This window comes from Henckelia pumila, chromosome 2, assembly GCF_033568475.1.
Source record: "Henckelia pumila isolate YLH828 chromosome 2, ASM3356847v2, whole genome shotgun sequence".
Taxonomy (NCBI): domain Eukaryota; kingdom Viridiplantae; phylum Streptophyta; class Magnoliopsida; order Lamiales; family Gesneriaceae; genus Henckelia; species Henckelia pumila.
This window is the reverse complement of record NC_133121.1, coordinates 134,980,103-135,000,408: the sequence shown is the minus strand read 5'-3', so window position 1 is coordinate 135,000,408 and position 20,306 is coordinate 134,980,103. Positions and strand designations below refer to the sequence as shown.

The 20,306-nt window shown below is 35.5% G+C and overlaps 2 protein-coding genes across 3 annotated transcripts; one reads left to right on the top strand and one right to left on the bottom strand.

Annotated features, from left to right (window-relative positions):
• Positions 1–6,470: 6,470 nt before the first annotated feature.
• On the bottom strand, positions 6,471–10,188 carry LOC140879404 (peptidyl-prolyl cis-trans isomerase FKBP62-like). Its single transcript, XM_073283102.1, has 12 exons — positions 9,861–10,188; positions 9,687–9,773; positions 8,637–8,897; positions 8,481–8,555; positions 8,279–8,359; positions 7,998–8,192; positions 7,814–7,909; positions 7,551–7,726; positions 7,337–7,459; positions 7,110–7,256; positions 6,889–7,016; positions 6,471–6,800 (listed from the first exon to the last, which is right to left on the bottom strand). Exons 1-12 carry the CDS (start codon positions 10,042–10,044, stop codon positions 6,698–6,700), a joined length of 1,656 nt encoding a protein of 551 aa, XP_073139203.1. The 5' UTR covers positions 10,045–10,188; the 3' UTR covers positions 6,471–6,697.
• A 5,408-nt stretch (positions 10,189–15,596) lies between these two features.
• LOC140879405 (probable glucan endo-1,3-beta-glucosidase A6) lies at positions 15,597–18,423 on the top strand. 2 transcript variants are annotated; one of them, XM_073283104.1, is made up of 3 exons: positions 15,597–15,985; positions 16,128–17,400; positions 18,093–18,423. In XM_073283104.1, the coding sequence occupies exons 2-3, from the start codon at positions 16,134–16,136 to the stop codon at positions 18,128–18,130; spliced, it is 1,305 nt and encodes a 434-aa protein (XP_073139205.1). In that variant the 5' UTR covers positions 15,597–15,985; positions 16,128–16,133; the 3' UTR covers positions 18,131–18,423. The 2 variants fall into 2 exon arrangements, with proteins under 2 accessions (XP_073139205.1, XP_073139204.1); XM_073283103.1 differs by having other exon boundaries at positions 15,598–15,985; positions 16,114–17,400.
• The last annotated feature ends 1,883 nt before the right edge of the window (positions 18,424–20,306 follow it).

The window sequence follows — 20,306 nt, the reverse complement described above, 5'->3', positions numbered from 1 at the left end:
CTGAAATATGGGAGAGAAACTCTTACACTTGAAGAAGTAATTGGAGCAGCCTACTCGAAGGAATTAGATTTGAAGGCAACTGGGAAACAACTCAAGACACTGGAGAAGGATTAAATATCCTAGGAAGATCAGTTGAAAGGAAGGATTATGGAATGAGAGGCAGAAGACAATCGAGATCTAAGTCCAGGCCTAAGAAAACTTGTTGGTTCTGCAAGAAAGAAGGACACTTCAGGAGAGACTGTCCTCAAAGAAAGAATGGTCCAAGACATGACTCAAATCAAGTAAATGAAGCAGCAAATGTGCTTGAGGATTTTGAGGAAGCTGAGGTCCTAACCATATCAACAAATGATCCAAAGGAGGAATGGATTTTAGATTCCGGCTGTACATATCACATGTCTCCAAGAAGGGATTGGTTCTTTGATTTTAGAGAAGTAAATACAGGGCAAGTTCTGATGGGAAATAATCAGTCATGCAAAGTACATGGAATAGGCTCTGTAAAGCTAAGGATGGAGGATGGATCAGTGAAAATCATCACTGAAGTCAGATTTATTCCTGATCTTAAAAGGAACTTAATTTTCTTAGGTGCACTGGATCAAATATGGCTTCATCTACAAGGCACAAAATGGAGTTCTAAAGGTTATTAAAGGTTCCTTAGTAGTAATGAAAGGAATTATGGAGCAAGGCTTGTATGTTCTGCGAGCAAACACCATTACAGCTGAAACAAATATAGTGGTGGCAAATAAGGATCAAACTGAGCTTTGGCATAAGAGGCTCGGCCATATGAGCCTCAAAGGATTGCAGGAGCTTGGAAAGCAAGGTCTGCTCGATCCAAAGCAGATCAACAATCTTGTATTTTGTGAAAATTGCATATTTGGTAAGGCTCATAGACTGAAATTCAGCACTGGAACTCACAAAACAAAATCAACTCTTGACTATATACATTCTGATTTGTGGGGTTCTCCAAATGCATCATTCTCACATTCTAAAGCTCAATATTTTATCACTTTGATTGATGATTATTCTAGAAAAGTTTGGATCTATTTTTTGAAAACAAAGGATGAAGCTTTTGATAAATTTGTTGAATGGAAGACATTAATTGAGAATCAAACAGGAAATAAAATCAAGAGATTAAGGACTGATAATGGGCTGGAGTTCTGTAATCATGAATTTGATAACTTTTGCAAGAAATTTGGCATTGCAAGGCATAGAACATGCACATACACACCACAACAAAACGGTGTAGCAGAATGTATGAATCGAACAATTATGAATAAAGTTAGATGCATGCTAAGTGAAAGTGGGCTGCCTAGCAAGTTTTGGGCTGAAGCTGCTTCAACAGCTTGTTATCTTATTAACAGATCACCATCTTCTGCCATAGATTTCTTGGTCCCTGAGTTTAAATGGTCTGAACTAAAACCAGATTATAATCACTTGAAAGTATTTGGATGCATAGCATATGTTCATGTTAATCAAGGAAAGTTAAATCCTAGAGCAATGAAAGGTGTCTTTATAGGATATCCTGTTGGTGTTAAAGGTTACAAAGTATGGTTGTTGGATGATCTTAAATGCATAATGAGCAGGGATGTAATCTTTAATGAAAAATGAATCCTATATCTCTAACATGAAAAATTCAGCCACAGCCAGCTCTAAACAAGCTGAGCAGGATTTAAGATTTCAGGTGGAGTCTCAAGATCTGGACATTTTTTCTGATTCAGAAAACACAATGAATCAAGATCAAGGTGGAGAAACTCATGCAAAACCTGAGAAGCACGATGATGAAATTACTGGACATGAACCAACAGAACCTAACTCTAGGATATATGAAGTGCTAAATGAGGAAGGACAATACAATGATATTCGGAGTGATCAGCAACTAGGTGATTACATGCTTGCTAGAGACAGAGTGAGAAGAGAAATAAGACCGCCTCCAAGGTTTGCAAGTTCCGATTTTATAGCTTTTGCATTGAATGTAGCTGATCTTATTGAGCTTGAAGAGCCAACCAATTACATTGAAGCTGTAAAAATTAAAAACTGGCCTGATTGGAAGAGAGCCATGGAAGAGGAACTTGAATCATTAAGAAAAAATAGCACTTGGATTTTGATTGACAAACCGAAAGGAACTAAAGTCATTGGGAGTAAGTGGGTGTTTAAAAGGAAGCAAGGTATTCCAGGAGTTGAATCAGCTAGGTTCAAGGCCAGATTAGTAGGAAAAGGCTTTTCTCAAGTTGAAGGTATTGACTATCACGAAGTCTTCTCTCCGGTTGTGAAACATACTTCAATTAGGATCATACTAGCCATCACTGCTGTTCATGACATGGAACTAGAACAACTAGATGTAAAAACAGCTTTTCTACATGGAAATTTAGAGGAAAGGATCCTAATGTCACAACCTGAAGGTTTTGTTAAAAAGGAAGAAGCTGGAAAAGTCTGTTTGCTACAAAAGTCTCTTTATGGACTTAAACAATCCCCAAGACAATGGTATCGAAGATTTGATGATTTTATGCTTCGAAGGGGCTTCCAAAGATCAAAATATGACAGCTGTGTATACTGTCAAAATCTTCCAAATGGCTTATACATATATCTACTCATTTATGTAGACGACATGCTTATAGCATGCAAAGATCATAAGGAAATACAGAAGCTAAAAGATGTTCTCAACTCTGAGTTTGACATGAAAAATCTTGGACCAGCAAAAAGAATTCTGGGAATGGATATTCAAAGGAACAGGAAAATGAGAATCTTGACAATTTCTCAAGAAGGATATATTAGGAAGGTGGCTGATATATTCGGAATGAAGGATGCAAAAGGAGTTAGTACTCCAATGGGAGCTCATTTCAAACTGAAATCTGTAAGGATGGAAGAAGTATCAGCTGAATCTATAAAGATGAAGGCAGTACCTTATTCAAACGCAGTTGGAAGCATAATGTATTCCATGGTTTCGTCCAGACCTGACATTGCTTATGCATTAGGACTGATTAGTAGATTCATGAGCAATCCGAGCGTAGAGCATTGGCAAGCTGTAAAATGGTTGCTTAGGTATTTGAAGGAGACAGTAAAACTAAAGTTAGTTTACTCTGCATCGGATTCACTAACTTGTGAGGTAGCTGGATATTGTGATTCGGATTATGCCGCAGACTTAGATAAGAGAAGGTCTTTGTCTGGATATATTTTCACAGTTGGAGGAAATGTTGTAAGCTGGAAATCTTGTCTACAACATGTAGTAGCTTTGTCAACAACAGAAGCTGAGTACATCTCTCTCACAGAAGCTGTAAAAGAAGCTCTTTGGTTAAAGGGATTCTCACTGAGCTAGGATATGATCAGAGGTCTACAAGTGTTTTCTGTGATTCTCAAAGTGCAATCCACCTATCAAAGAATGCTATGTTTCATGAAAGAACTAATCGATGTGAGATTACACTTTGTTAGAGATTTTGTTTCAAGAAAGCTTGTCACTGTGAAGAAGCTAGATACTCAAGTGAATCCACTGATATGTTAACAAAAGTGATTCCGGTAAGCAAACTCAAGGATGCTTTGAGAATGCTCAATATACAGGAATGAATGCTAAACATTGTAATATTGGGGTTACTCATTGAATCGCTGGATTGTAAGAGATTGAGCCAAATAGGTGGAGATTTGTGAAGACTAATTTTGACTCAATATCAGAATCAATGGCCAAGATTAAATGTGTCTACTTAATCTTATTCAACGGCTGAGATTGAAGGAAGAAGATTAGCCTTCAGTTTAAATAGTTAACACGAGAGTTAGTTAGACTAACTGATTAATCTTTCATTCTCATCTTCGAATTTCAGGCTGCTGGGAATTAGCACTTTTCTCTGAAACAGAGCTCGAGATTATCAACTCGAGGAAGATCGAAGCTGCTTCTATATTCTTCTATGTTCATTAGAGAGTTTAGTGAATCTTAAGTTTTGTACGATCGTTACTCTGTGAGATTGAGAGTGTTGTATCTTGAAGAACAATCTTATAGTGGATTCATATTGGGTACACCCCAAGAACCTTGGATGTAGGATATTCATATCCGAACCAAGTAAAATCTTGTGTCGCCTGAGTTCTTATTATTTCTGGCGTGTTTGTCTTTGATTGAATTGTTTTCATCTCTCTCGCATGCTGTTCTTGGATTAAATCTCAACATGGTGCAATCCAAACTTTCTCAGAAATGAATCAAGAGATAAACCAGCACCCACCCTCACTTCCATCAAACTAACCTCCCTATACAAAACATCGAAAGAACCCAATTAATTTTAAACTCACGCTTCAACCCTCGCTGATCATGCACAATACTACAAAAATCCAGCCAAATTCCCCACGCAATCATCACAAACTCCTCTCGCGACAACATCTTAGCAACTACTAATCCATAATCAAGAAATGATGCTAACTGAAGAGGTTTCAATAAATACCAGAAATTATATCTCTTCCATACTACCCGAGCAGCAGAGCAGAATAATATGCAATGACTAGTCGTTGCGAAATTTAGATTGCACATTTGACATAAACCAGTTGTGGGAACATGGTGATTTCGTAAGTTGACCTTGGTTGGGATGAAGTCTTGTGAAGCTTTCCATAAAAATATTTTCAATTTTGGCGGCACATATAGCTTCCATATTAACTTCCACCAGTTCTTGAGAGGATACGAGGATTGGAATGGATGAGATGACCAAAGATTCAATTCTAAAGCATAGCCCGATTTAACAAAGCATACTTCCCATTGGGGCTGCCCTTCCAGACTCGAACATCTTTCTGCCCTCTACGGACTAATGGAATATTTAAGATCCTATCTGCCTCATACCAAGGAAAGATATTCCTAATCTTATGTTCATTCCAGCCACCCTCTTGGGAGAATAATGTAGCCACCTTAGTAGTTTCTTCCACCCCAGTTACTGGATTACACCTAAACTCCGTTAGACTTGGTATCCACGAGTCTCTAGTAATTGATATAGAATTCCCATCTCCAACCCTCCAGTACACACCTTTACGAATTAACTCTCGACTCCAGATTAGTACACATCGTTCGCGGGATAGAACGAAGATGGAACCGAACAACCTATTTGTTCTGAATATGATAATCAAGGCTTACTCAAAGTGTCTCGAAATGGACGAGGCCATTCGTGTTTTTCGAGAGATGGGGTTTTATGGTTGCGAACCAAATGCTTATACATATAGTTATATAGCCAATGGGTTGTGTCAGAAGGGGAGGGTGAATCAAGGATTTGGGTTTTACAAGGAGATGAGAGAAAAAGGGTTGGTTCCTAAGGGGAGTACTTATTTGATCTTGATTAGCAATCTAGCCATGGAAAGGAGGTTTGAGGATTCGATTGAGGCTTTGTTTGATATGATAGGCAACTCCATGTCACCTGATTTGCTGACCTATAAGACCTTGTTGAACGAAATGTGTAGGGATGGCAGGGGAAATGATGCTTTCGAACTTGTCGAAGAATTTCGTAAGAGGGACTGTTAAATGAATGAGAAGACCTACTATACTCTGTTGAATGGATTGCACTTCCTGAGCCGATAAAGGTAGATGCTTGCTTTCTCCGGTTGGTCTTTTGAACATCTGCAGTCTTGGAACCTAAAATCTAAATCTGACTCGAGTGAGATCTTTGAGACACTAATTCTGGTATGTTCAGGTTAAGAATGATTTGTATGTTAGGAGGTTGCCAAATATTAAATGAAAATCATTCTGGTGCAGAGCTGAAATCGGATCAAGCAGAACGCAATGCTAACTGTTATTCCTTCCGGTGACCAGGCAAGGAGTCTACAGAAATTTTTGTTACTTCATCAATGCAAGAATTTTGATTGTCTAATTGTTAAACAATCAAACACCGGCATGATTCATAACCTTGAGATTGCTTATTTACGGAATAACCTGTCATCACATCTTCAAGAACAATGTAAAGGAAGATCCTGCGGTCGGGCAATGCAACACAATGTTCTTGCACAAGATTGTAGTCTCCTGCAAGTCATTGATATTTGATAATGATGGTACACATGTTTAAACATCAGATATCATATATGTATCCCATTTAGCTAATGTTTGCTGCCATTTTTTGTGGAGGCCTGGTGTTAAATAAAATGCATGGTGGAAGCGAGTGATCTCATCTTGTAAATCATTTTTCCCCTTTCTGCAAGACTTGTGAATAGCTGACTGATGTGAAAGTCGACCCCACTTCTCGGTCCGACATGACATGAGATGTGACATTTAACTTGTACCGTCGAATCATTGTGGGGAACATGTAACAATATAATCAAAACGCTCGCCTCCTTGCCTCAGTTCTTCATCTTATTAATGTATCTGCTCGATTTTGCAGAACAGTTATGGATAGTTCTCATGTGATATGCATATGATTTACTAAACTTTCGTGGATTTCACTTTTGCGACGGTGAAAATTTTATTTATTTTAATTTAGTAATTACGTAAAAAAAATAAAGGGAATGCAACTTCATCCAGACCCAGATAAGAAAAACCTAGAACAATTGTTAAAGACGGAAGGAATTAAAGTCTCAAAGATGAAACAAAACTATGACATTTAGACGACAATGAAAAAAATTATTGTACCCCTCTGAATTTGGAAGACAACATCACGGATCAGATTATGCAGAGACACAGCTCAAGTTCACAAACTCGAATATGTATCAAAACCAATAATCGAACAGACGCAGCTTAAGTTCAACAGATTGCATCTTAAGCATGTAATTTGGCAAACATATTGCCATAAAACATGGCATCCTTCTTGTTGTATTCCTTTGCCTTCTCTTTAAGAGTTTTATAGCCAAGCTTCACCTCCCTGATTCCATTATCACAAAATAAATAAATAAACATTTTGGCTGAAACAGAATCATATAGAGATTGTTGGCTAGAACGGCTAAAACTACCTGTTGTCGGGATCAATTTCAAGAGCCTTCTTGATATCACGTTCAGCCAAATCAAGATCTGCCACATGCATGTAAGCCTGAGCTCTCCTATACAGAGCCTTCACGTTCGTACTCTCAAGTTCCAACACCTTCACATGGTTTTCATCGTAAGCCCTTCCAGATCATTAAGTACTTGGAAAAAAGGCATCACAAGAGGAGGAGATGAAAATTCTAAATCAAACCTTGGTACACAGCTTCTCTGTCTGCTTATAATCCCTCAGTTTTAACATGCAAGCGGCGTTGTTCAAGTTGCAAGGCACCTTCAATGCTTTCGTCTGCTTCTTTTCCTCCTCACTAAAAGACGTGTCGTATTCAATATACTTTGCAGCCTGGTCATAAATTTTAACATGAGCCAACGTGACAAAATATAGACACCAGTTTTCGAAAATCAAAACAGCAAATCGTTGACCTTCTCATATCTCTTGGAGGCTCTCTCATATTTGCCAGCCTTAAAAAGAGCATTTCCTTCTTCCTTTTTCTTGCCAGCTGCCTCGATTTTTTCTTCTGTCTTCAAGTCCCAAGATTCCTTCTCCTGAAACACCGAGTAACATATGAAGTCTCCAATTCATCACCCTGACCAATGCCCTCAAAACGCTAAAAAAACCTCAACATTAATATTTAACCTTGACAAAAGAGACGAGCTCCACATCATAGTAGACGGTTGAGTTCGGAGGAACTGTAGAAAGCTCTTGCTGCGACTCCGATGTACCAAATGCATACTCTGGCGCAATTACCAAATGTGCCACCTCTCCCTTCTTCATTGTGATCACAGCCCTATCCAACCCATCAATTACTTGCTCTGTTTAAAAGGAGGAGTGGTAAGAACTAAGAACCAACTCAATTATCAAAAATATGCAGCAAAGAGAAATGATATACAGATAGATACCTTCATCTGTTTTAAATTCAAAAAGATCGTCCTCACTTTCACCGTGACCTTTCTTAATAAAGACAGTACCATCCCCTAGCTTTCCAATCAATTTCACTGTACCAATAGACAAATGCCACAGTTAGATTCAAAAATTCAATAATTGACAGAAACAAAAACCAGAGAGATCATTTCATGTGCTTACATTTAACAACGGACCCTTCATTTGGACGCTCATATCCTTCCCCTACTTCCAGTATTTTCTTAACTACCTTCTTGTCATCCGTGACATTGGAAACTGTCTTCCATGACACCAGTTCCAAAACAATACTTAATGTAGCATTGGGGGGAACAGCTCCGTAATCACCAGAAGCTGGTTTGCCCTTTTCACCAAAGCCGTCTGCATTAAATAGACACAAGGATTGTTTATGCTATTGAAATAAACCAATTTGCAGTGTCTTGATAACTTGCAACCATATATCTTACATTGAGGTTTGACTGTTAGGAGGACCTTTTCTCCTTTCTTCATTGTCATCACGGCCTTGGAAAGAGCGGGACAAAAATGGCCTAACGACAGAGTTACCCATCAAGGTCTTAATAAGAAAATAAAAACAAACAAACAAACAAACAAAGAACAAAGAGCTATCTCATGGAAGATTCAAAACTGCATAATTCTTAAAAACATTACCTTTTTCGACAGTGAACTCAACTCCATCTGACTTTGCAATAGCGGTTCCATTTTCCAGTTTGGCTTCGTACTTAACTGGATCACAGAGAGCAGTATGTTAGGGCTTGATTGGTCTGTAAGCAACTAAGATGAGAAATTAGAGAACTGTTCCCATACCAAGCACTTCATCTAGATCCTTCGGATTCTCCCATTTCTCTCCTTGGGTGAGGATTTTTTTAAAAAGCCCGCCATCTTTGCAGATATCCTTGACGCTAACCCAGGCCAGCAATTCAACATCAAATTGCAAAGTGGCATTTGGTGGTATGGTCGGAGATGAGCCAGATTCACCATAAGCCAACTCAGCTGGTATTGTAAAGAGGGCATTTTCACCCTTCTTCATTGTTTTAATACCTAGGTCCCATCCCTTTATGACTTGCCCTGTCACAAGATGGAGGAAGTCACTTTCTTTTTTATACTGGTAGTGGTAGTAACAGGAAAATTAACACAAAAATATCAATAGCATGGTATGACAAAAATGAAGACGATAATCATTGCTATAAATCCTGAGAGCAAGTGCAGGCTGAACAAAAATAAAGGTTAGAGAATAACAACATATGTCGTCCCCCATTTCGTGACTCTACAGTCTACATGGGCATACATGTGTTGATAAAAATGCATTAATCACCCAAGAACATTGCAAGAAAACTCATCCACGGTACATAAAGAAGAGATTTCTCTAACCTAATGTCTCTCCAAAACTTCAACTGCCAGTTTATTTACTCTTACTTTATAAATTGCAATATCAAACAGCATTTATTGTTTTCTATCCCATTGGTATAAAAAAATTATTAAATCATCAAATTTAATATGCCAAGGAAGGGTCATAATCCAATTTTTTACGGCAGCTAAAACACACTACAAGAAAGTGCGATCACCACCAGTATATTGCCTTTCATCAAACCAGTACCACGTTTTACCACATAACAGGAACAAGTACTTTCGAATTTACCCCAATCCTCCTGCCAATACAGGATGCGTGAGTCACCATCAACCCGACAATTTGACAAAGATGGCAACATATATGCGCAACTCTAAAAGTACAAATTCCTTGATGAAACTGGTTACTAGCAATCAATAACAGTACTGCAATCCTTTTCGGACGCAAGGATTGGACAGCGAAAAGTATGAAAAGGTTAAATCAGTAGATTCGATGTTTTTTCCACTAACCTTGACCAAGAGTAAACTTGAATGGATCCCCCCTATCGCGACTCGAATCAAATTTGGTCCCATCCAACAGCGTTCCAGTATAATGAACTGCATAAATCGCAAAAAAGCTGTCAACAATCAATCAATAAGGAAAAAAAAATATCCCTTGGACAGAATTAGGAGTAACCAATTCACCTTCAACTTCATCGCCATTATCCGGAGTGTCCCAACCTTCACCCTCTTTAATAAGCTTCTTCTTCAAACCTTGATTCCCGATCTCCTTCTCTTCACCGACTTTCAAGTAGGAGCTCGCCTCCGGCAGATCCATGTCCTCGTCCATCCCCTCCGGCGGCGGCGTCATATCGAAATCGTCATCCATTTTCCAGTCGTTTGGAAATTGGTTAGAGAATTGCGAATTGGTAGAGTGGAGTGAGCGAGTTGTTAGATGGAACAATGCATTTAAGGTGGTCGGGAGGGTGTTCTAGAGACTTCTGTGTTAGGGTTTCGCGGCCCCGAGTTTGATGTGCGGCCAGGATTATTCTAGAAGTCACCCCCCTTTTAATAATCATACTAACAAAGTGGTTCCAATTTAACAACATAATATAATTATGATGCAAATATAAAATATTCCATCCATTTAAAAATATGGATCCATTCAACTACATGAAATGTTTTTTGTTCTTCTTTTCAGAATATAATTTAGACTCATGATATACATGGTCCATTGAAAAAATTAAGAATGAAGTTATATGTTTTTTCTTTAAAATGAGTTATCATTAAAAAAATATATAATTTGGGGAAGATGAGATTTGATGGAAATAAAATGAAAAATATAGAAATGGGTGATTAAATGTCCGTTTTTGAATTATGAAAATTGTTGATCACGAATTCGATTTTTGTTTTCGAGTTGTTGTTAGGTGCTAATTTAACATATATATATATGGAACGTGGTTGTTTTCAGAGGGTTTAGATGTTCTTATCATTGATATTTAAAGAAATATGACTCAAAAAATTATAGGGAAATATAAAGAACAATCGAAAAATATCACCCCCAATATTTTTGTATTCCAAAGGGGATGCGATGGTTTTTATTGAAGATGTTTTCGGATTTTAACGATAAAAATTAAATTAAAAGAGAGTTTTTAATACAGACAATTTCGAGTCGAGTTTGGGCAGTCGAAATAACTATCCAACCTGATGTCTACCCGTATTTGTTAACAGCTCGATCAAATTTGATCGAATATTGGTTAATTTGACCCTACTTGACGTTTAAAAGTCAGCTTCTCCTTTGGGCTTTCAGTTTAGTTGGACTTAAATTTGGGGCCTTGGGCTTCTCATACCCAGTAGGCCAGTACCCTTCAAAACTCAAGTCACTGTGCCATTGTTCAAAAAACTAATGCTTTTCTAGCCTCTGTTGGCTACCTACAATATACAAGTTGCTAGAATTTATGAGTGTTTGATTAATGGTTAAAAATTTGATTTTTATTTACTAACATTTTTTCGATTCAGTCTGTTGTACGTGACTCGTTTAGTACTGTTGACCTAACTAGCAAAGTTGGAACGATATTAACTTAATAATTTAATCAGTGCACACCAAATAATAGCGACGATAGATTTTCGCATAATTTAGTTTTTTAAAAAAACTAATGCTCCTCTCACGGTTTCTAATGTTTGAAAACTCAAGTTACCGATTTATTATTCAAAAACTAACCGTGAAATATTTATTATTAAAAAAATATTATGATTGCTCGAAACCCTGTCAACTTTTTTTAAATTTATTTTTTTAAAAAAAAAAAAGTGAGAATCGGTAGCTATTATCGTTCGGTGCATATTGGATAAACTCTGCGGCTAACGTAATAACCTGTAAATAGGTAAATCACACCGAGTAATCCCTGTATGACAAATTCGTCCGATAAAATTTTGACAAAAATATCGAACTCTTAATCAATTTGTCAAAAATTTACTTATTTCATCAATTTGAAACAATGTTATATATTGTTACTAAACCCGTCGGAGGCAATCTACCAACTTTATTATTATTACGTAACTTGTCTTCATCTGTACAAAAAAATTGGTCTTATTTTTCTTTATCAAATCATATTTTTCAAAGTATGGAAATCATTATCAATATTATACATTAAATATAATTATTATTATATTATAGATAAACAGTCTCGATACTCCATTTCATTTTACACAGTTTTTGCTACATGCTTCTCTGGACCATTTTATGCTGCACCGGGTAAAAGCATCCACCATTCATTGGCTCGAGTCCCACACATTTTGTGTGTGGGGTCCGGCCCTTATGCGTGGGGCCCAATCCAATGAATGGCCCAGATCCACCGAATGAAATTCAACCCGTGGATGATAGAAGAACCCTGCTTCTCTATTTCGCGCATATGACATCACGATGCGATTTTTTCTTTTAAAAATCAAATGACTTTCATGAGTGACAAATCAAATGACATGTCTCTCTTCACCCTTCTGAATTTATGATTCAATCACAATCGAATCCAAACTCGAGTACTTGACTCCGATTTAGGGTCATTGGACGATACACAGGTGATATCCTTCTGCATTTTTCATGGTCATGATTGAGCCACATCAATTTTTCATGTGAAATCCCACATTAATTTTTGAATTTTTCATTATCGTGATTGGACGATATCAAATTTTCATGTAAGACTCCACTTTAATGTAGAGGGGATATTATTACTTATCTGTGGGGTCGAATGACCACGATTTAGTTGTGGTGACGATTTGACAACTATTTATAGAATTAATTAATTGAAATTACTTAACATCGGGGCATCGCCAAAAGTGTTTAGTGCTCCAACCATGATTCAAACAACATTATTTATGAAAATGTAATTTTCCAAAATTGTAAATGACCTTTATTATATTTATTTATTTATTTGGTTCATGTCATATATTTTTGTTAATTTCAAAATTTTTATTTGATTTTAGTGGTTATATGCTCCTTTCTAATTTATTTCAAGTTTTCTCCTTTTTCTAATTTATTTATTGTAATTGAACTATTTCGAAGAAAAAATAAATAAAGAGAAAAAATAAACAAGTTTGTGACAAAAATACATTACATATTTTATCATGAACTCAAATTAAATTGAGTTAACTTGAAATGAATTAAATATGCGATTACATTGAAACATAGAAAAATAAATCATCATTAAAGGACAAGATCGACCCACAAAAAGTTAAAACAAACGGACATAAACAATAGAAATAAACATACTTTAATTGAATTTGGTTTAACAACACATTACATAATAATAATTTTTTATATGTTTAATAACCGAGAATGAACAAAATAGAAAATAGAGAATTATACAAAATTTAGAGACTAAGAATCTCTATTTTGGAAGGTCGATGCCCTAAATACTAGAGTTTGACTGTACTCGTCGAATTCAAATCCAATACGAGAAATCGTTTTTAATGAAAATTCCATTTAATGGTCCGATATTTTTTTAATGTGCAAATTAATCGAGTATTATATACGTTCTTGGATTTTATATACGTTCTTGGATTAATTTCTCATACGAATAGCTATCACAATCTTGTCTAAAAATTTCAATCTGTTTCAAACCCACATTTTATAATATTACCACTAATTAAGATATTGTTCTGTAGAGCTTTTAGAAAACATTTATTAGCTTTTGTTTAACAAAATTTTGAAACTTTTGTTAAAAAAAAAAGAATTGATTCCTAAAAACACTCTCAAACACTACCTAAGTTCCATTAAAGTGATATTTATCAACCTCCGCCAACTTTATCTTTATCTATGTAAATGATATAGTCTTTGAATGATGTACGAATTACTTCGTACATAACTCCACAACCTATAAATTTGTGTTCTCATTTTGTGTTTTTTAGGAATATTAAATTACACCCATTTATACATAATTATCAGGTATGTAATTTTTAAATTTATCCAAGCATCAAATGCTATGAATGTGCTGTTAAAACTTAAAAGTAGGGAATTTTGAAAAAGTAATGAAAAGAGGATAAAAGTAGAGGGGCTTAAAAGGGCAGTGTATGGGTTCTGAAAAGATAGAAATTAAGGCAGTAAAAAGGTTAGTTGGTGGGAAGGGAATAAAGAGTGCAAAATTTTTAGGATCCAAAGTCAATGACAACATAATCAAGGTTAATTTTATTTTTTTTTTCCTCGTGGAAACTTTCAAATGAGGTTTCTTCTTTCATTGCATGTGCATATTCTTATATGAAGATAGAAAATCCTAGTACCAAAACCCTTGCTCCATGTTTTAAGACATGTATATGGCCGGGATTAATCTGTGAAAGGTAAAAATGGAGAAACGGAATGGGGAAAAAATTAACATGAACAAAAGCGACCAAGGACTGTGAATGAAAATTGAAAAATGAATAATTACATTTTTATTTTTACACGACGAGTGTTAAAGAAAAAACTTTTTGAAAACTAATAGAATTTTACAAACAATTTATAAAAGAAAAATATTGGTTACAGATTAATTTTTGGGGGAAAAATAAAGTACATTAAGGTATCGTTTGGTACAAGTACTAATAGTACTTGTACAACTTATCATATCCAATATCGCGTTCTTCTCCTCATATTATTTATTCATATATTAATTATTTATTTTATATCAATCAAATCATTAATCATTTATATTACATCAATCAAATCATTGAACTTAAATTACCATATTATCCTTATAAATAATATTTTTCATATTTTATTTATTCTCAAAAAGGACAAAATGGTAATTTATATTTTTAATATAAAATGCAATCAATCAAATCAAATAAACTATAATCTATCAATCAAATCAAATATTAAATTAACTATCATTTTCTATTTATTTTTTTTTATTAAAAACACACACACACACACTGCACAGGGACCGAGCCATCATTTTATCTTTATTTTATATTACATTATATTAATTATCCAAATATTATTTATCATATTCTCGAACCAAACGATGCCTAAGTGACAGAGTCCATGTGATGGCAATACATGACCATGCAAGGAGGATCCAGCCGTTGGAGATGGAATCAGCAGAGCCAATTGACCAATCTCCAACGGCTATTTGGAATTTGTAGATAAAATTTGCAAATATTTCAGGTCCTTGGGTCCCATTATCTCCTATTCATAAAAAATATATATGTTATTTTTATGTATAAAATATCATTTTCAAATAAATATGTCAATTAGATTGACATATCTCATGAATATTGATCTATGAAATCATTTCACAATAAACCTATTCTTTCATGAATTCAACAAAGCCTATTGGAGTTCAATTTGAATAAAATGAAATAGAAAAACTGTAGTCTTTTAATTATTAAAATATAAAATAAGATCGAGCATGTTTTTAATTTGGGAAATAAACTAACTAAAAACAAATCTTCATCAAATATAAAATTATGATTCATGTACACTACAGTAAAAAAGGATGCAGCTAGTTAACTCGTAGTTACAAATAAATGATCGAATGCTTATATCCTTCATTTTAAAAAATTTATTTTTTTCTTAAAAGAAAGTTTAAAAAAAATCATTAAAATTAATCGAGATTCGATTATTTGTCTTCTAGCATCTGGCAAGATTTGAGTCTCGTAGCAAAATCCGCTTTCCAGTAGCTTAATTATATTATTATATAGTCACATCGTGTGAAAACCAACACATTAATGACATCCTCAAGAAATACAAAGTTTGATCATTCCGATCACAAGTTATCATACGTTTTTTGATATAACCTATACAATAATTCAATTAAATATCGATTACTATATATCGAGTAGTATATTTTAAAACATAAAATGTTGATGCATGATAGAATGGAATGGAATGAAATGTTTTCCAAACAGTTTGATTAAACGAGGAGTTTTTCTTCTTTTTATTATTATTTTTTTTTACCAAAGGGCCGGTTAACGTATCAAATTAAATATTTTTCTCTGAATTCACATTGTGATAAATTGATGATTATAATTTGGTCATTATAACACTATTACACACAATATTTATCTGAGGGCAAAGAGAATAGTGGGATTCACTTATAATTACGTGCGTTTAGATATCTCCCAAATCTCCTCCAGACCAGGCCTGTGTTCCATACACGTTTTCCTGTCTGTAACTTTCAGATTCGTACTAATTAATGTTTCATCAATTCAACCAAATATTTAATGTCTTTTAATATTCACCATTCCCGTTCGATTTAAACCCCATCTGAAAAATTGACACAACGAATCTAAAGCCGCCGCCATGGGTTTTTTCGCTGTTTCACTTCTCTTCTGCGTGCTCTGTTTTTCATCTTCTTTCTCCAGTAAGTTTCTTGAAACTCTACCCTGCTCGCGCTCACTTATCCGCCTCTATAATCTTCTACGTATGAATGACATTTTTTTTCTTCTTGTTTTTTGTTGTTTGTTTGTTTGATTGATTGATTGATTTCAGGTGGTGCAATGCAGCCAAAAATGGGGGTGTGCTACGGGGACCTGGGCAATAATCTCCCCACCCCTTTGGAATCCATTAAGCTCGTCCAGAAACTCCACGGCAAACGCATCAAAATCTACGGAGCAAACCCGAAAACCCTGAAAGCCATCCAAAACACCGACATTCAAATCTCTATCATGGTACCCAACAACCTCATTCCCGACATTTCCACCAACCAAACGCTTGCGGACGAATGGGTGCAATCGAATGTTGTCCCCTTCTATCCCGAATCCAAGATCCGCTACCTTCTCGTGGGGAACGAAATCTTGAGCAACCCACCAAACACGACCTGGTTTAGGCTCGTCCCAGCCATGTCCAAGATCAGATACTCTGTGAGAAAGTTCGGGCTGAAGAAAATCAAGGTCGGAACCCCATTAGCTATGGATGCCCTGGAATCTTCATTCCCCCCCTCCAACGGCACTTTCAGGTCCGATGTTAGGGAGAAAGTGATTAAGCCATTGCTCCATTTCTTGGATAGGAGCAAATCTTTCTTCTTCGTTGATGTGTACACGTATTTCGCGTGGGTAGGCCAACCACTCCAGATTAATCTCGAATACGCTTTGCTCCAGTCCAAGTATCTCACCTACACGGATCCGGGTTCGGGTCTGGTTTACACCAATTTGCTGGACCAAATGTTGGATGCGATCATATTCGCTATGAAGCGGCTCGGGTACCCGAATATTCGGCTGTTCCTGGCCGAAACGGGTTGGCCCAGCGGAGGAGACTCGGATCAGCTCGGAGCCAATCTCTACAACGCCGCCACTTACAACCGCAATGTGGTCAAGAAGTTCACGGCCAAGCCACCGATCGGGACACCCCTTCGCCCCGGTGCGGTCATCCCAGCCTTGATCTTCGCGCTGTACAACGAGAACATGAAGCCGGGTCCGGGTACGGAGCGGAACTTCGGGCTGTTGTATCCGAACGGGTCGCACGTGTATCCCATCGATTTATCGGGCAAGACCCCGGTGTCGGACTATCCGATTATTCCGAAACCCGAGAGCAACGGGAGACTGTGGTGTGTGGTGGCGAATGGGGCGAACAAGACGGCGGTGGCCGATGCCGTGGCGTACGCTTGCGGCCAGGGCAACGGGACTTGCGACCCGATCCGACCCGGTGGGAAATGTTACGACCCGAATTCATTGGTCAATCATGCCAATTATGCATTCACATCTTACTGGACTCAACTGAGGTCGATTGGAGCTACTTGTTCTTTCAACGGACTAGCAGTGCTTACCTCCAAAGATCCAAGTAAGTTATTTCCCCCTATATATTCTAACAAAAAATTATTATTTTATTAGTAATTTTTTTTAAAAAAAAAACATTAATAATCGAATTTTTAATTTATTACATACTTTTAGAATTTAAACCATTGTTTTTTTAAAAAAAAAATTCAACCAAAGATGTGTGAATTAGTAGACAGATTTTTGTATGTCAACTTTCAATAAACTCAACATCTCATGTGACACTGCTACATTAACATTGATTAATTATATGAGATGAATTACTATTTGACCCGATTAATGAAAATTTATTTAGTTTTTATGTCAATAATATTATTGTTCTTCTTAAAAATGATCGGATCAACTCGTCTCACGAATATAGATCCATCATATTGTCCGAGACTAGTTCTATGTTAAAATACCAATAATCGATGTCATGTATGGATAATCACTCAACTGGATGATACTCTCGGTAGAGTATGAGTAGCATTGTTGAAAAGTTTGAGATGCATTCATTAATGGACGCAAACTATTTTGACCAAATAATGGCATCATTTATGGGAATGAAAGATTGAACGCGAGTATGCCGTGTGCTCCTTTTGTAGACTTTTATTTATTTTCGCTTGCGATAATATAACAATTTTCGATTTCCTTATATCTATTATTGTGTTAGATTATATTAATTGAATTTATATATTTTTTTCGTCCAATTTATTGTAGGTCACAAATCCTGCAAATTTCCAAGTGTTAATCTTTGACATGGTACGGAAGGCAGATTCACTCCTTATTGGGCTCTCATTCAACCACTTTTAAGCTGGATTTCTGGATGACTTGGCTATTTACAGCCCGCTAACTTGGCCCATTGGATGGCTTTCCATTTTATTCTATTTAGTCGAAATAGATAGATTTTATGTTATTTAATTATTAATTAACCACAAAAACATTTGAATTTGATTGTAAAGTGGGCCACTTGCGCTTCAGTCTTTCAGAGATCTGCATTCAAGCGGTAATTTCACTTTCTATATGGAATCTTACGGGGCAATTATGATGTTCTCTATTAATATATGTATATCTTTATTTAATGAATATAACTCCATATATTAGGTCAATGAGATCCTAACATAATTTTTGAAAATATATAACAGTCAAATTAAAATCAGATTCTTATACGCAATATTACGGTTCATTATTATGTTAGTATAATCTCAATCTATAATTATTGCTTGTATTAATTCATTCATTCACACATAATATTTTCCTTTTATTGTACCTGCATTGATTGTGTTTGATCAAAGTGGAAAATTTAAATTTGAGAAAATATTTCATTTTTTATTCTTACATTAATCGGGAAATAAATAATATTTAAAATTGGAAATCGATTATTTTTTGTAAAACGATATTTGAATTCCAAATTGGATATCTACGAAGATTTAAATTACAATGATTTTTTTCTTTTAAAAAAACCAACCCCGAAAATTGTTAAACTTTGAGTTTGAGAAAAATAAAACCTTTAAAATGATTAAGATAGTGTTTGAGAGAATTTCTAAAAAGCATTTTTCGGCTTTTTTTTTTACAAAAATTTGAAATTTTATTAACGAAAAGCTGATAAGTGCTTTCTAAAAATTGTTACAAACATTACCTAAGTAAACCGTCAGATTGCTTAATTTATATTCAAATCCCTCCTCCATCATTAAAAAAAATTAAATAAAAGAAGAAAAGAAAGACCCTTTTATGTGGCAAGCTCCATGTGATTGTAAGAACTAAGAACTTGACAAGTGAGTGAATGCACAAGTGTAGCTACAACTTACTCAAAACAAAAACAGATAATGCAAGCCTTTATCCAAAAAAAAAAAATAGATAACAGATAATGGACCCACTAGAAGTGCCGGCAATTTACTAGTCACGGTTGACCGAATTTTTATTGGACCCCGTGCTTGGTTTACTTGGGTTAAATCATGGATCTAAGGAAGAAGATTGTAATATAAACTAATTAAGTAAACCACATTTGAGAAGCTCGATGCCACCGATTCATTCGAAAAATGTGTTATTTACGATATAGATTGAATTAACGAAAAGAATTGTCGAGATAAGAGTATAATTCTTTTTTCGCAAGATGAAATTGTTCGATTACAAAGTGTTAAATCGATATCGACAATCGTCTTGAAAATACAACAACTTGATTTATCAAGTAAGCACAACAATTACTTGATTTTTACAAACTCTTGTATACTAACTTTCAAGTGAGCGAAAGAGAATTACGAAGGAATATGTATGCTCTAGTATGTTGTATGTATTGTTTGTTTTTTATCAGACAAGATATTGTATATGATAGTCAAATGTTTGTGTTCAAAGAACATGACCTTTCATCGAATGACACAACTTTCACTTGATAATCATATCTATTGTAATTTAGATGTGTATTAGAATGAATATACATCACATAATAATTTTTATTCAATCCATATCAAAAAAATGGGCTCAAAGATGTGCAACTCTCGGAGTGAAATTGCTGCCTAGAAATCCAAGTAGCAGGGCTTGAGCGCTCAAGCGCACACACTTCTGCCTGGCCCCTACGCTTGGGCCATGCACGCTCGAGCGGGCAGATTTGTATGCTCGAGCGCGACTTTTTCTGTTTATGCACGTACCCAATCTCTATTTCAATCATTTTCATTCAATATTTTCAACACAATGTTGATGGAGTGAATCAAACTCAAGAAATATCACCCTATCTTTGGGGTAATATCATAAAAGTGTATTCAATTCTGAACCTTTTCTCTCTTTTAATTTAAATTTGTCCCTTTTCTCTTGGACTAATTCGGATATTTTCATTCTTTATTTATTTATTATTATTATTTTTAAATAATTATTATTACTATTATCATTCCTTTTTATTTAGTAATGTCCACATAACATTGTGATATTACCTTTTATGGG

Bases quoted from the DNA above. Each gene is read 5' to 3' on its own strand.
- LOC140879404 (XM_073283102.1), bottom strand. From the start codon at position 10,044: ATGGATGACGATTTCGATATGACGCCGCCGCCGGAGGGGATGGACGAG. The intron at 7,257-7,336 runs GTCAACGATTTG...ATTTATGACCAG, and splicing joins CCTCCAAGAGATATGAGAAG to GCTGCAAAGTATATTGAATA. The intron at 6,801-6,888 runs GTAGTTTTAGCC...TAATGGAATCAG, and splicing joins GAAATTGATCCCGACAACAG to GGAGGTGAAGCTTGGCTATA.
- LOC140879405 (XM_073283103.1), top strand. From the start codon at position 15,925: ATGGGTTTTTTCGCTGTTTCACTTCTCTTCTGCGTGCTCTGTTTTTCA. The intron at 15,986-16,113 runs GTAAGTTTCTTG...GATTGATTTCAG, and splicing joins TTTTTCATCTTCTTTCTCCA to GTGGTGCAATGCAGCCAAAA. The intron at 17,401-18,092 runs GTAAGTTATTTC...AATTTATTGTAG, and splicing joins GCTTACCTCCAAAGATCCAA to GTCACAAATCCTGCAAATTT.